We start from the raw sequence: 16,010 nt of genomic DNA on the forward strand, positions 1-16,010 counted from the left end.
TATCTGAAAGTACAAGAGGTTTGGGGTGGGCAGATTGTGGGTACTTTAAGTAGGACTTTTTTTTTCCTATATAGGTATGGGATATCCTCTACTCTTCTACTCTATGTATACCTCGGGAAACAAGTGCTTGTGTCTGATAACAGAATCATTACTATACAGCTTCTAAACAATGTGCCTCATACCTAGTGAGCATATTAGGCAGACCATTTTTAGCAAACAATGGGAAAAATTGTTGGAATTACGGCCTTTGACAGCCACTTATACAGCATTGTTTTGTATTGTATGCATAGTAAGTAATCTTCCTGGGAATTCTATATTTAGAACCAACTTTGAATTCATGAAAAGATTGGTGTATTATTTTTTAATTTATAACTGATTGTAGCCAGGGAAGATATAGAAGCATTTGGAAAAACAACTGTATGAATTACAGTGTTAGCTTCATTCATCTGTAACTAAGCAATCACTACTTTCTAGAAACACAAAATGTGTGTTCCATATGCTGATTCATCACACCTATTTCTATTACAAATTTTTGGCGTGGAAGGAAAAGATATACAGTATATTAAAATTGTTATAGTGACATAGACAAGGAGGAAAGAAGAATATGCAGAGATGGTTAAGATGTTTAATTATTATAGTGTTAAAGGAGATACTCAATAAGGTCCTTTTTTTTTCTAAAACTCACCACCATAAAAATCAGTTTCAGTTAAATTAGCAGCTATACTTTCATTGATTGCATCCACTAAAAAAATAAAACAATATAGATATTTCTCAGCAAAGCACAACTATTGGAACAAGTTAAGGCACTGTGAAGGAATCGATGTTTGTCAAAATTAAGATGCTAAGTAAATATGATTTTAAGGGCTTTTCCAGCGTCCCCAAAAATGTATCTCCAACCACTGGGATCCCTTGAGGTTTCCTACATGGGACCTGACTTTCGCAGCTAAATGGAGTGGCAAGAGGAGCATACACACCACAACAGCCTTCACTTTCTATAAAGCCTTTAGAGATAGCTGAATACAGTACTTGCCTATTTTCAAGAGTTTCAAAGAGAATGAATGAGTGGCAGTGCACATGCTCATCTTTACAGCTCCATTAAAGAGATTGTGGGGGGTCCCAATGATTGCACCATTGGGATCAGACACTATGGGGGAAACTTATCAAACATGGCGTCAAGTGAAACTGTCTCAGTTGCCCCTAGCAACCAATCAGATTCCACCTTTCTTTTTCCAAAGAGTCTGTGAGGAATGAAAGGTGGAATCTGATTTGTTGCTAGGGGCGACTGAGCCAGTTTCACTCTACACCATGTTCGATAAATCTCCTCCTTAATCCCTATCCCGTGGACAGGGGTTATGCTACTGGACATTGGAATACCCCTTCAGGGTGCCTTCACACCTACCGGATCCACAGCGGATCTCACTTCTGCGGATTCGAAGCGAGAACCGCTGCGGATCCGGTACCATTCACCCCTATGATAGCAAATATTCGCAGCGGGATTAACATCCCGCTATGAATATGTGCTTTAACCTCTCGCAGCCCGCAGCCCCGCCGCCGCATTAGCCCATCCTCGGCCGCATCATCCCATCCCCCGCCGCATCCAGCAGCCTGAGCGGGACCAGAGCCGGGAGCCTCACTGCAGCCGCGCCGCCGAGCAGGTACTTTATGCTCTCGGCGGCGGGCTGCAGGATGCGGCCGGGGATAGGGGATGCGGCGGGGGATGGGGGGATGCGGCCGAGGATGGGCTAATGCGGTGGCGGGCTGCGGACAGCGAGGGGTTAAAGCACATATTCACAGCGGGATGTTAATCCCGTTGCGAATATGTGCTATCATAGGGGTGAATGGTACCAGATCCGCAGCGGTTCTCGCTTCGAATCTGCAGAAATGAGATCCGCTGTGGATCCGGTAGGTGTGAAGGCACCCTCAAGGAGGTTCTACAATCTTAGGAAAGTAAGGCAGATTGTGTAAGTTAGAAGAGAAAGCACTGCTCTTTGTAATATACATGCTGAATGAAAATGTAATTCTAAAAAGAAGATCTTAGGACCACTAAATTCAGAGTCTGTTTATAAATATACACCCCCTCCATATATGCCACATCTTAAAGTTCCAGTAATAACAACAGTATACAAAGTCTGTAATACAACCTGTTGTTACACAGTAGTATGGGCTACAGGAAATGTAGATATGGTTATGTTTCCACAATGTAAAAATAAGGGCAAATAACAGCTGTTGTTACAAAATAACAGCCATTATTAATAATCATAAGCATAAAAAACAGACGTTATTTGCCTTTATTTTAACATTTCAGCATTATTTTTATAACACCATACAACTCTTTTAATAAAATTTACAAAGCAACAAAGGGTGGTTTCACACATACCACTTTTGTGAAGTTTTTTTTATTCCGTTTTTGAAGGTAAAATTAGAAGTGGATTAAAAACAAAGAATACTTTTTTTTATAAATTCACTTTGTTTAATACAAATCCCAATGGCATAAAAATGACATATGTGAACACCCCCCTTATAAAATAATATGACTTGACAAAAATAGATTGAAAAGTTGACCAGATTGCAGTCATACATTTAAGCCACATAATATACAATAGCCCACATGTACTAAAACTGTCTAAGTGCAGTTAGACTAGACTAACTAATGGTGCATTTACACAGGCAGATTTATCTGACAGATTTTTAAAGCCAAAGCCAGGAACAGATTATAAACAGGGAACGGGTCATAAAGGAAAGACTGAGATTTCTCCTCACCTTTTCTTTTTAAAAAGACGTCCATTATTGCCGCTGTTTATTGGACCTCAATGCAATGCACTGAAGTCAATGGAATGTTGGCCGACCAGTGAACACAGTGAATAAAATGACAGACGTTGTCAGCGCGGATATCAAAATAATGATTATGAAAAAATTTTTTGGATGTCTATTGCAAATAACAGATGTTATATTTTAGTTGTTTACACACACAGTTTTCTTTTATTTTACTGCCCTTAGGGCTGTATTACAAGGCCGTTGTCTGTGTTCTTCACCCGGCCAGTACTGCAGTACCAGCCGGATGAACATCACTTTATTTTAATTGGGAAGCGGGCACATTCAGGTGTGCCTGCACTCCAATTAACCATAGCACACAATGTAAAGTACGGCCGGAGCTGTACTTTACATCGTGTGCATGGCTATTCAATAAATAGCGGCCACACAAAATAGACATGTCAGTTTTCTGTGCGGCCGCAGTGTATACAGAGTGTATACACTGCAGCCGTTGTTCCATAAAAAATAATGTTATTTCACATTTCAAAAAATAGCGTCCGGTGTTGTAATCTTTCAATATGGACGTTATTTATTGAAAATATACAGTGTGTGAACATGGTCTAAATCTGGGCCAATGTTGTAATTTCATATTAGAATCACAGTTAATGCCGTACATTTAATAGTCATTTCCTTATATGCCATCATATGTGTATTCTGACTTTGCTGTCTTTTGCTCTCTTAGCTTAAAGAACATTTATCTTACGTTAGTAACAGCCATATTATACATATGCACTCATTTCCAGGTTTGTTTCCCTATGTCATCTGTTGTAAATACTGGACATTATTATTCATATATCTACACACCAATGAGTTTGATTTTATTTCTGATTAAACTCATATAAAGTTGAACAGTGTGAGAAATATTCTTACTTGTTAAAACCTTTAAAGAAATGGGCTGCTTCTGATGGATAGTCTGAGTTAGGTTAAACCTTGCATAACATATGTAAGAATCCAGTGTGTCCTGTGGCTGAACGTTGGAGAAGTACAGGTCGCCATTTAGACCCTGAGAAACTCTTCCATTCTGAGGTAATCGCTGAAAAGCTGTGAGACAAAAGAAAATTTAGTTCTGATGTCTTTATAGGGAAGCTTATGATACGTTAAGGGGAACTCCGGGTCACAACAAAAAATCCACTGCAGGCAGGGGGGCGTGGGAACATAATAAATAATGTATACTTACTAGAGATGAGCGAACCTGGAGCATGTTTGAGTCCATCCGAACACGAACTTTCGGCATTTGATTAGCGGTGACTGCTGAAGTTGGATAAAGCACTAAGGCTATGTGGAAATCATGGATATAGTCATTGGCTGTATCCATGTTTTCCAGACAACCTTACAGCTTTATCCAAGTTCTGCAGCCCCCGCTAATCAAATACCGATTGTTCGGGTTCCGATCGACTGGAACCCGAAACCGGTTCGCTCATCTCTAATACCCATCCCTGTGCCCTGTATTGCCGCTCCCGGACCCCCGGTGGCCTCCTCTGGCTCATGCTCCTGCACCATCACAATATGGGCTCAGGAATGCCCACACAGCCAGTCGCTGACTGAGGTGAGACACTGCTGTAGTCACTGGCTGAGCGGGTACTCTTCTCAGGGTCGTGACGTACTAGGAAGCTAAGAGAAAATGAAGTCCGGTGGCTGTCAGAGAGGTGGTGGTGCAGCGTTACAGGGACGGGTAAAGCAACCTCCCTGCCGAACTGCAGGGGATTTTTAGTTGTGGACGGACTTCTCCAGTATATATATATATATATATATATATATATATATATATATATAATTATGCTGTGCTCTCTGAGTGCAGCACAAAGTAAAGACAGACATGCTGATTTCAGTGATGCGTGGCTATGTATTCGTTTTGAAGACCTTTGTTACAGCATAATGTCAGCGCTGTGAGGCAGCAATCCCATGTATCCAGGAGTGGAATTGGATAGAAAACTGCAGGTGAGCACAACAAATAAAATGTAACAAAGCTAAAAACATGAAAAGTAAGTGACACATCACTAAAATCAGCATGTCTACCGCTGTTATACGCTGCTTCAGAGAGGACAGCACAAATAGCCTGATTATTTTCTTCAAGATGGACTAGGTTCAAAGCAGCAGTCAGTAGTACATTGTTTCCACATAAAGTATACATTGAAGCATTCAAGGCTAAAAGAAAGAAAATTACTTACAGTTATCCATCCAAAATATGATAGGTGGAGGTAAACCCCTAGGAGGTTTGCATGGCAAAACCAGTGGCATGCCCTGTTGTATTACAATAGGTTCAATCTTCTCTTTAGTCCAAAGTGGCGATCCTGTGAAAGAGAACCTCAGAGAGTTATGTTATATACTATTTTTATTCCCTTCTACCAGAAATACTAGCTAAACAACTGTACATCCATTTATTCTTGAAGGTGGTTTATCTGTGAGAAATGGTAGTGTAAATGACCTTCTATAATATAGCATACTTTCTGCTAATGACTACTTTATGATGACAATGAACATCAATAAAAAACAAACAAACTTGTGTAATTCAAGCAAGAGATTCCCCCTATAACGGCCACACAACTACATGTGTAAACAGGAAATGTGCGGCCAATAGCAATATATTTTGAGGCCCTATGAACGATACAGTGATCATTCATGTGGCCCCACCATGCAGTTAATCGTGCCTTTTAAAGGCACCACAAGCGATCTCCGATCTCGCTGACTGGTGCAAGCTTGTGTCCTTGCATGACCCCATATCAGGCTGTGTGTGGAAGGGCATGTGATCTTTACATCAAGGTTTTCCACAATATTACACTGTAGGCTAAAGATAAGTGCACACACAAAGTGACTTTCTATGGTCACATGCCCCTGGATCACGGACCATGGACGGGATCACTGCAGTGACACAGTGCTGTGGGTTTTTTTTTTTGCTGTGTTTTTTCCATTGCAAAGTTGCTGCTGTCTCCAGCAGGTTTGCTGCTAGGATAGCATTCACTTGGATAAAGCCTTCTGGTCTCCAGCGCTGAAAGTTTCTCAGTCCCTCACTCACCATTCCGAGACATGGCTGGGTGGGTCTACGTCCCGAAGTGTCGGCACACGAGATGTCCAATAGCTGCACACTATCATCACAACATCAGAGACACTGTACAGCTATTGTGGACCACATGTAGATGCAGTTTGCTGGCACACAATGATCAGGACTTAGAGCCACCCCTGCGTCTCCATGTATTCTGCTCCTTTGGCTGCTTTTAGCCATCTAAAATCCAAGCACATTTTAGTCTGAATTTTAATCGTAATATTCCAACCTCCTACCGTTAATACTGAACCAAACAGACCATCACAGTATCAAAGTCAACTTAAAACAGCCTAAGGCTTTATTCACAAATATGTATTTGTTTTAGGCAGATTTCTTCAGCAAAAAGGTGAGAGGTGAGAAAAAAGTATGAAAGAATGATTAATACTATTTTGTTTCCACTTATTTGTAAGACATTATTATAAACTACAAAAGTAGTTTTAAAATCAGGCTTATAGTATATCCTTCATAATCTGAACAATATGAATATGTATTCCAACGTGCTGGTTGTTGGCACAGAAGCCTTCCCACTCACCTCACTTCATCTACAGTAAATATGGGGCTTCTGTAATGTGCACTTTGGGATCATTTGGCCGGCTGTGTACTCTGTTATTTGTATAACAAGTGAATGTCTCACTGTGAAGAAAGTCCTCAAACTGTGATTTTCCATTTACATGCTCTTCTTGCAGTGTTTGGAAAATACAATATAAGTGTTCTGAACTCACTTACATGCTGAAAGTAAGCATCATACTGAGATCTCAATATGACCTCTATCTGACTATCTATTACTAATAACTGCAGCAGCTTTTCTCTATGCCCGTATGATAACCCACACCAACAAGTAAATGGCACAATAAATTACCGCACAGTTGACAATGTTTTATTCGCCTCTCCACGGTCCATGTAAGCTAGACATGAGTCTTGCATGTTTATGGCATTCAGTTTGTAATGTTACACTGTGTACATAATGTCATTATGTAAATGGGAAGAATGAGTTTTGGCAATACAGTACATCTGGGTTGAACAGTGAATGGCTTGAATAAAGGAGAATAAAAAGGATTTGTACTTATGACATACAGGGAATGTGTGCAGTGGGTGAAAAGGTATCTTTAGTTGATAAACACTGGGTAATGTACAAGAGCCCACAATTTCCACAATGTAATTTATCCTTCACATTGGGGGATTCCACCTTGAGTAGTGCCAAAAATAATCCTAGAATTATTTCAATGGTGCAATATCACAGAGTCGCCTAAATTTAAAGCATATTGAAAAGAGAAGACAAATACTTTTTGGATTTGAACCAAGTTTTGGCAAAAAGGGCTGTATGGGAATGTGACTTGACCCTTCAATTCAATGATTTATCTGTGGCAGACACTGAGATTCTTCTTGTCCAGCAGGACACATTACCCAGGTTTACTTCCCATTAGCATTGTGTTCTACAATCTCAGCAATAAGATTGTATCGTTTTAGGAGAAAAGGACATTTTGGGGGTCCCACAAATAGGAAAATTTGAGGATAAGTTTGCACTTTCATGCAGTACATAACCTGGGCTGTGGTTTGTCGTTACCTTCTATTAAGATGGCTTTGAGGAATTTAAAGATGTCTTTATTCAAAGAAAAGAAAAGCAAGAGAATTAAACAGAAAATAAATTTATAGCTAAAATAAATATAAAAAATGTTCAGCACATATAACTAGGATTTGGTGACTTAATTATGTATATGCATGTGTATTCATCAGGAATTATGTTGTCATGACATACAGTAAAAGAAAAAAAGCATCATATAAAGATGCAATAAATAATAAAAAGTAATAACAATAACTCAAGATGAGAATTTAAAATGGTCACTTACTGGACTGACGGACGAAGATAACATTTGATACAGCAGTACCACGGTCATTTTTGCCTGTACACTGGTATTCTCCTTCATAAGCTTCTGCCTTTCCACCATTCATGATGTTTATTTCAAGAGTTCCTGAGTTGGGTTTCATAGTTACCAGGGGATCTTTCTCTGTGTCAAAATGTGTGCCATTGCGTGTCCAGGTGAAACTGCAGACAAAATCATTTCCATGTAATGTGATGTTGGACTTTTAAATACTGTTGTAAAGGTAATGTTCACGTGATTCAGATCAGCAGCAGCTGATCCCCAGTGGACCTTCATTGTGTTAACATACCCAAATACAGACAAACCTTTTTCAGACACCCACCCAAGGCTATGTTGACAATGTCCTTGTACTCAATTTGAGGCCATAATACAGACAAATATTGGCCTCAGAATGACAACGTCCAAAAATACATCTGAGTAACATTGTGTGAACATAGCCCAAAACTGCAATGCAAACTTATATTTTATGTTGGTCCGGACAACAGAGAGATGAATATGCACAGATGATAGGGCATGGTCTTCTTTAAGAGTTGACGTTTAACTTTATACAGTAGAATATACTGGATTTCTCAAAAACATCTTCAGGTTGCCGTGGGTGGGTACCTCTACTACAGTAAAACCAAAATCCATGTGGAATTGTTGCAGATTTTTTTTGCAAGTGATCAGTCTAGTCAACATTTACCTTAGGGGTTTGCCCATAAAAAGTAAATGTATAAATAAAATGTCCAGAGGAACTGACGAGGAAAAATCCTCATTAAACATCTTTGTTAAATTATTGTCATTTCCTCATCAAAATCCTTGTCAATTCCTCTTTAATTTCTAGTTAAAGCAGACTTGGAGCAGAATTTCAAGAGTCACTGCCTAATTTCCCCTAGAATCTCACATGTCAGTTCTTGAAAAGGAATTTGAATAGGACTCGGATTCTAGGCGCATTTTAGGTGGATATTTTATTATAATCAATGTGGGGAAAAATACCAGACAAAATCCATAAACAGGGCTTTGCTAAATGTGCACTTTTGTCATTACAAGATGGCCCCCATTTGCGACCATAGGGTTGTCATATCATGTATCAGCCAACCTGATAAGACAATTGTTCAAGCATATATTTTTTCTTACCTAACCATCAATCTGACTTTCCATCCTATTTATAGCGTTCATAGCCTGACTAGTTGCCAAGAATAAGCTTATGAAGAGATGCAAACAAATATTATACATCAAAAAGACATCCAATCTTCTCCATTCTCGTTAGCTCAATTACTTTCATCTCCCGTGAACTCTAATCTCGGTGAACATAGTCCTGCCTGTAGGCGGCATGTCTAATCTCATTCCCACTAGAGTGATGTGATGTATCCTGATGTAACAAAGCTTTGTGCAGCTTGGGTTAATGCTGGACATTCATATTCACCTTGCTCATAAAAGAAAGTACATGGCCTTGTGACTGATATGCAGCAGGTTAAGCAGCCATTATGTTGTTATACCAAGATAAATGAACACATACAGCAGGAATAGCGTACCTTGGCGGGGGCTTTCCTTTTGCCTCACACTGAATCACAATGTTCTCTCTTGGATCCACAATATAATTTTTTGGTGACTGGTGAGTAATGGTTGGAGGCTGAGGCACTACAAAAGTAAGTTTAAATAATAATGATAAAATAAGAGTAATAATAATCTTCATACACTTATAATTTTACATTTAAAATATAGCATAAAAAAAGGTTAAATCTCTTAAAGTGAAGTTCAACTTATTTCAGAATAGTATAGATAAAAAAATAAGTAATCAGAATCACTCAATAATTAGGATAAGAAGTTCTAGGGCTTCAGGGACTAAAAAATATATATGCATGCTTATTCTGCTGGATCCTCAGCAGAATGCAAGCTACTATTTATAGTGGCCTGTAGGTTCTCAGTGGCCGGCTCACACAGGCTGCTAGAGGTTAAATGAGCTTCACTTGAAGAGGAAGAATACATGATATAAAGAAGCAACTGCAAAATCAACACACAAGTGAAATGCTGGAGCAAGAAAAATGAACATATACAGTGAATAACCACAGCAAACACAGGTCCATATGTAAATGCAACTAAAGCAGCAAAACAAGCTACTTCTTTTCAGCATGCCGCTTAGCACAAACACTTACATTTGTCTTGTACTTTTTTCCACAAGAGAATCAGTATTTGTAAAGATAAACAGAAATCAAGAGAATGGACTGTTAGTGAGAGTAAAACATCCATATGACTAAACTTCATTTTGTGCGAGCATACATATATTAAATGAAGGAAGGGTCCACTTCTAGATATCCAAAGATCTCAAAGGTTGTGCCAAACATTTCCATAATATATCTTTATAGGGCTCTGTTTTACTGATAAAATTCAAAGTCCCAGACGGAAAGAATACTGAAAGTTAACTTAGCTAAAGGACATAGGGAATTAGGAGTTTTGTTACAACATCTAAACAGAATTGTAGATCAGGATAGATACATAAAATGGTAACAAGGTGGACACTTACTGCTAGCAATGGCAAGTCCTTATACATTGTTTACATTTTCAATATAAATACAAGGCTGGGTTTATATAACATTTTAGCTTTCCAATGAAGGTGCACCTGGGGAGGAATCCCTATGTATACCTGCAACAGACTCCAGTGCATGCAGTACTTCTCCACCAGCAACAAACAAGGACCTTGGATTTGGCCCTGAAGACTGCACCCCTCATTCCATATAAAGTGTCCTGTGCCACTTCATTTTTTTCTCTTTTGTGTCAGTTCTTGGTAATGTCACTGTTGTGCCTTTTGTGTTCTTGATGACCATTTGCACTGTGTTTTATAGTATATCTAATGCCCTGAAAATTATTTGTATCCTTCTGATACCAGTCAACAATAAGATCCCGTTGGTGTGCTGTAATCTGTCTGTGAACCATAGCTATTGCTGTAAAATGCAACTAAGGAAATGTCAGGAAAATGTTACTCGAACAGCTGAACTTTATACAGTATGTAGTAACACAAAGTCGTCTTACTGATGGCAGCAGTATACTGACTACTACTTAACATTTAAAGGGGTTATCCAGTGCTACAAAAACATGGCCACTTTGTTCCAGAGACAGCACCACTCTTGTCTCCAGTTCAGGAGTGGTTTGCAATTAAGCTACATTCACTTCAATGGAACTAAGTTACAATCCCCCCACCCAAACTGGAGACAAGAGCTGTGCTGTCTCCAGAACAAAGTGGCAATGTTTTTGTAGCACAGGATAACCCCTTTAAATGTGGTTGGCTAATTCTGAATATAACCACATCAACACCATAAAAGAGTGTTCACACTTATGCAATTACATTATTTTACTTTTGTTATTTTTATCTACCACCCCTCTAAATGATTTCAGTTTTGTTTTGTGTTTATTTTTAAAATTTTCAATTGGAATTGTATACACTGTACTTACAGACAGATAGAAATGATGTCATTTTTCAGGAGATGTCAAAAAAGTCACTTTGAGGTACTTTAAGGGTGCCTTCACAGATAACGACTAGCAGTGGAAATCTCGCTGCGAGTTTTGCAGCGAGATCCGCTACGAGGTAAGGTCCTGGCAGGTCCCTGTGACTACATACTCACAGTGGTCTGAAATTCAGGCGCCCCCTTAACCTCTTCACAAGCTCCCGTGCTGTCTGTATACATTACCTGTCTCATGCTGCACGGGGTCCCGGCTTCCTGCTCTCCCGCCCAGTCAATCAGTGGCTGCGACTGGGCAACACACTAATTGGCTGGGTGGCAGAGCAGGAAGCCGGGACCCTGTGCAGCAAGGAGACAGGTAATGTATACAGACAGCACGGGAGACGATGAAGGGGTTAAGGGGGCGGCTGGATTACATACTCGCAGCGGTCTTTAAGACCGCTGCGAGTATGTAGTCACAGAAGCCTACCAGGACCTTACCTCGTACTGCATCTCGCTGCAAAACTCGCAGTGAGATTTCCGCTGCAAGTTGTTATGTGTGAAGGCACCCTTAAAAGGCATTTGTCCTGACAGGGTTAAGTGTTTAATGCATACATTTTTAGGCACCCATAAAAATAAATTACTAGGTAAATTTCAAAAACTTAAAAGGAAACATTTGTAACGTGTTCAGATTATGTAAATTATCTGAATCAGCACAAGAGTCAGGCTTAAACTTCTAGTGAAGCAGCTCCTGTCTTGCCCCGGCAATCCTGGGCAAGGTTCCAAGAGTTACTGCAGCATCTTATGTCTCTAACTAAAACCAGCGCTAATATGGCAACAGCTATCTATCTACTGTACAAGTGATATATTCAGCCCTGCTTTTATAATTATAGTCATATCATTATTTATTATTATTAGGGATTATGGGAGGGTACAAGATGATACTTAACCTTAAGTTTGAAATCAAACCACTTTTTGGGATTTTTTGGGTAACCCTTATTCACACTAATAACACTATTCAGATGACAAGTCCTCTTTAGAACATAAGGATATGAGATGTATAAAAATGTATAAAAAACAACCGCGCTCCTGATAGACACCACTATTCGTAGATGTCCGTATAGCAGCAGGCTACCAACAAGTGGTTACTGCTCCCACTGAATAGGATAATACTTAAAAATAATGATAGTGTTGTGCCGCGCTAAAAAGATGTCATATAAATTAATAAAAAATAGAATTCACATATTCTCTTCCATGTGTATTGTTAGAGATAAAATCACTCACCGCATTGGTGTATCGGTTGTGCTCTGACTTGTAGTCCTCCGTATCAACGGATACAGCGTCCGATAAGTATAAGTTTCTTTTTGGATTCCTTTTAAAATCCTCAGAGTAGGTTAGGGTTCTGTACGTCCTTTTTAGTTGTTTGTAAGTTCTATGCAAAGCGTGCGCCCCGGCCCGTGGCGCATAAAACGCTAGCTGGGGTGATTCTGAGCGGAGTTCTCTGTGACGTCACAGTACGGGTCGCTGTAGGAAGCAAAAGTGTCCTCAACGCGTTTCGAAGGTTCCGACCTTCTTTCTCAAGAGCTCTTGAGAAAGAAGGTCGGAACCTTCGAAACGCGTTGAATCGCTCAGAATCACCCCAGCTAGCGTTTTACGCGCCACCGGCTGGGGCGCACGCTTTGCATAGAACTTACAAACAACTAAAAAGGACGTACAGAACCCTAACCTACTCTGAGGATTTTAAAAGGAATCCAAAAAGAAACTTATACTTATCGGACGCTGTATCCGTTGATACGGAGGACTACAAGTCAGAGCACAACCGATACACCAATGCGGTGAGTGATTTTATCTCTAACAATACACATGGAAGAGAATATGTGAATTCTATTTTTTATTAATTTATATGACATCTTTTTAGCGCGGCACAACACTATCATTATTTTTAAGGATATGAGATGTGCTGGTGCCTATGGGAGGCCACAAGACACATACATTATTAAGCATTACCTCCAACCTAAAAAGAAGGCTTATACTTACGGTCAAGTGGCACCTCCAGTGCTGTAATTACTTGGCACAAGACAAGTACCAGAGAAGCTCTGCTTGGGAATAATCTTTTTTTATGCATTATTTTAAGCTGCCTTAGTCCACCCCTGCTGAGAGACAGAAGCCTTTCTTCTTAGCACAACTGGTTCCTTCACAATATGAATCCAAGTGTCATGAAGATAAAAGCTGAAACAAATTAAAAAACACACATTCATAGTTAATTATATGGAACACAGCAACTATATCCTTAAAGCAAAAAAAAATATGTACATTCCAGAATTCACAAATAAATGAACACAAAAGTGATCTGAAATCATCTCCTATACAACAATGCTGAAGAACATTTATATAGTCTCTAAATATTTTTTATGATAGTTGTACCATAAGAACACACATTCTATTGAATTTCCTTAGGGAAAATGCATGCCTGCTTACAACTGAATCATATAGGGAATGCAAACATTCAGGTACTCATAGGCCAAGACACTGATCCTTCAATTTTGTCCATTATCGAGACAGCTGTCTCCATTGATATTGTGGACGACAATGTCAAGAACAGACAGTTCAAATCTGCTGATGCCGCAAGCCCACAATAACTTCCTGAACTAAGAGCAATCCATAATTTCATTAAATCTTGAAAAAAACACTCATGGCATTTCAAGAAGTAACCCCTTCTATGTAGAGAACAGTAAATTCCATCCAAACCTCAGAACAAACTCTGTTGTTTGATTACAACCATACTCAGCAATAAAGACAGCAATTTGCTACTGAAAGAGAAATGATTACATGAGTGAATGAGTTACTAAAAAATGAGGTCTGTGAAGGCCAGTGCTTAAGATCAGGCATTATCACTCACATTGAACACAAGGGCTAGTAGCCTATGTCCATATGTGCCAATAGTGATTTTAGGGAGGTGGCTATAGGGGTCGTAACCAAGTTATTCAATGCAATGTGAAAAATATTTTTGATTTTAGGGATGAGACTTGAAATAAACATGTTATACGAGGCTGACCATGTTCAAATAATGAAGCATGTTTTAATTAAACTCGCTGTAAAAATGTTTACCTTATATAAGTGGTAATTAATGTTGAGTCATTTTGCCAAACATTTGGGTTTGGCCCAATATGAATGCTTGGTATTTGACTCCTGGTGGCTGGAGAAGTTGGATGCATCCCTACGGAGTCAGGGAAAACATGGATATAGCCATAGTCTATATCAACGTTTTCCTGGCAGCAAAATTTCCTGGCAGTCAAATGCTGAGTGCTACGGTTCTGCCAAACCTGAACACTTGGCGAGTTCACTCAACACTAATAATAATATTTTATGTCTAGGGATGGAATAGAGTGTGAAATGATTCACAAAATTAGGCGTTAAAAAACAAATGTAACAATTGTACAATTTCAGTGGAGTCTATTAGCAGTACTAAGCTATCAAACTGCTGACAGGGAACAACAGAGGTCTTGGAGGGGGTGCAATGATACCTAGTGTTTCGGTAATGTAACTTGCACAACTTAAAAAAAAACACTGGATACTCTCCCAGCAATCTCCATGGCAAGTGCCCAGGATGCAGGTTTTTCTTAGTTGCCCTGAACTAAATGTATTGGGAGCTTTCTTCGTCCACCCTCTCAGCTATGAGTGACATCTCTAGCCATTTCCTATTTGGATCCAAGAACTGTTGATCACATCTGAACCCAATACAGCGAATTCATCTCTACTTAAAAAGACTCTTTCCCTTGGACGCTTGCCATTATGTCAGCCAGGAGATTAAACCATGCTTTTCTCTATCATACAAGCTGCATTACAGACACCAGATATTGTTCCACTCCCCTCACCAACCTCTGCATATGGCCATCAGTAGTTCTAATGGCTTAAAACTGCTGACGGACTCCCTACAAGTATTTATATGAATTAAGATTAAGTAAGTTATATCTATTGGGATCAATGCATTAAAGGAGAAGTTCAGCGAAAGGCTTTATTACAGTATTGTATTGCCCCCCAAAAGTTATAATGTAATGGTGATGGTAATGGTGATGTAACGACCTGACTCCCAGAGCTGTGTGGGCTGTGGCTGCTGGAGAGGATGATGACAGGGGGATGTTCAGTGTCCCTCCACTGCCCTGTGTCCCTCAGTGTCCCCCTGCCATCATCCTCTCCAGCAGCCACAGCCTGCACAGCTCTGGGAGTTGGGCCGTGACATCACCATTTTTCCAGGAAGTGAAGCCTTGATGCAGTAGTAAGTGCAGGGAAAAAAGCACTTTATGTGCATTTCCCATAATAAGTGTATATTGGGGATTTGTATAACTTTTAGGGGAAAATAAAATACTTTAATAAACATTTTTATCTGACTTCTTCTTCAATACAATTTAATGTAGGATATGGTCATGAAGAAAGCAATCTAGAGAACCCTGGATCTTGAGATACAGTAGGTGTGGGTCCTAGAGGTGGGAACCATGCCTACTGGACATTTATAATATACCCAGTGGATGGGCCTTAAACATCCAGATGGGAACATACCTTTAGTCTTCATCAATGCATAACTACATAAGTGTAAGCAGAGTTGATTTCCATTATAACACATAATAATGACAAGTGATTAAAATATTAATGAGAAAGGAAGGTCACTGAGTAACTGCCAAATATACACTGAATACTTGACAGGGGTCCGAACAACATATACAGCTACACTATGTGGCCTCCACTCCAGTCTCTGCTTTTATCACAAATGGTACATTACCTCCATCCAATTCTATGCTTCCTAAGCCTTGAAGCTACATGCTTATGTATGACTGTGCACTTTGGTCTCCTAATTGCACTGGAGAT

General features: G+C 39.5%; 1 protein-coding gene across 15 annotated transcripts in view; it reads right to left on the reverse strand.

Moving 5' to 3' along the window:
- Positions 1–16,010, reverse strand: part of NRCAM (neuronal cell adhesion molecule) — a 153,054-nt gene that overhangs the window by 53,157 nt on the left and 83,887 nt on the right. For 12 of the 15 annotated variants that reach the window (XM_069976004.1, XM_069976003.1, XM_069976001.1 and 9 more), the window contains exons 2-7: positions 13,185–13,376; positions 9,246–9,351; positions 7,699–7,895; positions 4,980–5,102; positions 3,682–3,852; positions 686–742 (exon numbers count right to left, since the gene is read on the reverse strand). In XM_069976004.1, coding sequence (XP_069832105.1) covers positions 686–742; positions 3,682–3,852; positions 4,980–5,102; positions 7,699–7,895; positions 9,246–9,351; positions 13,185–13,272 — 742 coding nt within the window. In that variant the 5' untranslated portion in view covers positions 13,273–13,376. Of the gene's footprint in view, positions 1–685; positions 743–3,681; positions 3,853–4,979; positions 5,103–7,698; positions 7,896–9,245; positions 9,352–13,184; positions 13,377–16,010 lie in introns of those variants that run through there. The other 3 variants (XM_069976051.1, XM_069976056.1, XM_069976005.1) reach the window with 2 other exon arrangements.

The sequence above is a fragment of the Dendropsophus ebraccatus genome, chromosome 1, assembly GCF_027789765.1.
Source record: "Dendropsophus ebraccatus isolate aDenEbr1 chromosome 1, aDenEbr1.pat, whole genome shotgun sequence".
NCBI classification, from domain to species: Eukaryota; Metazoa; Chordata; class Amphibia; order Anura; family Hylidae; genus Dendropsophus; species Dendropsophus ebraccatus.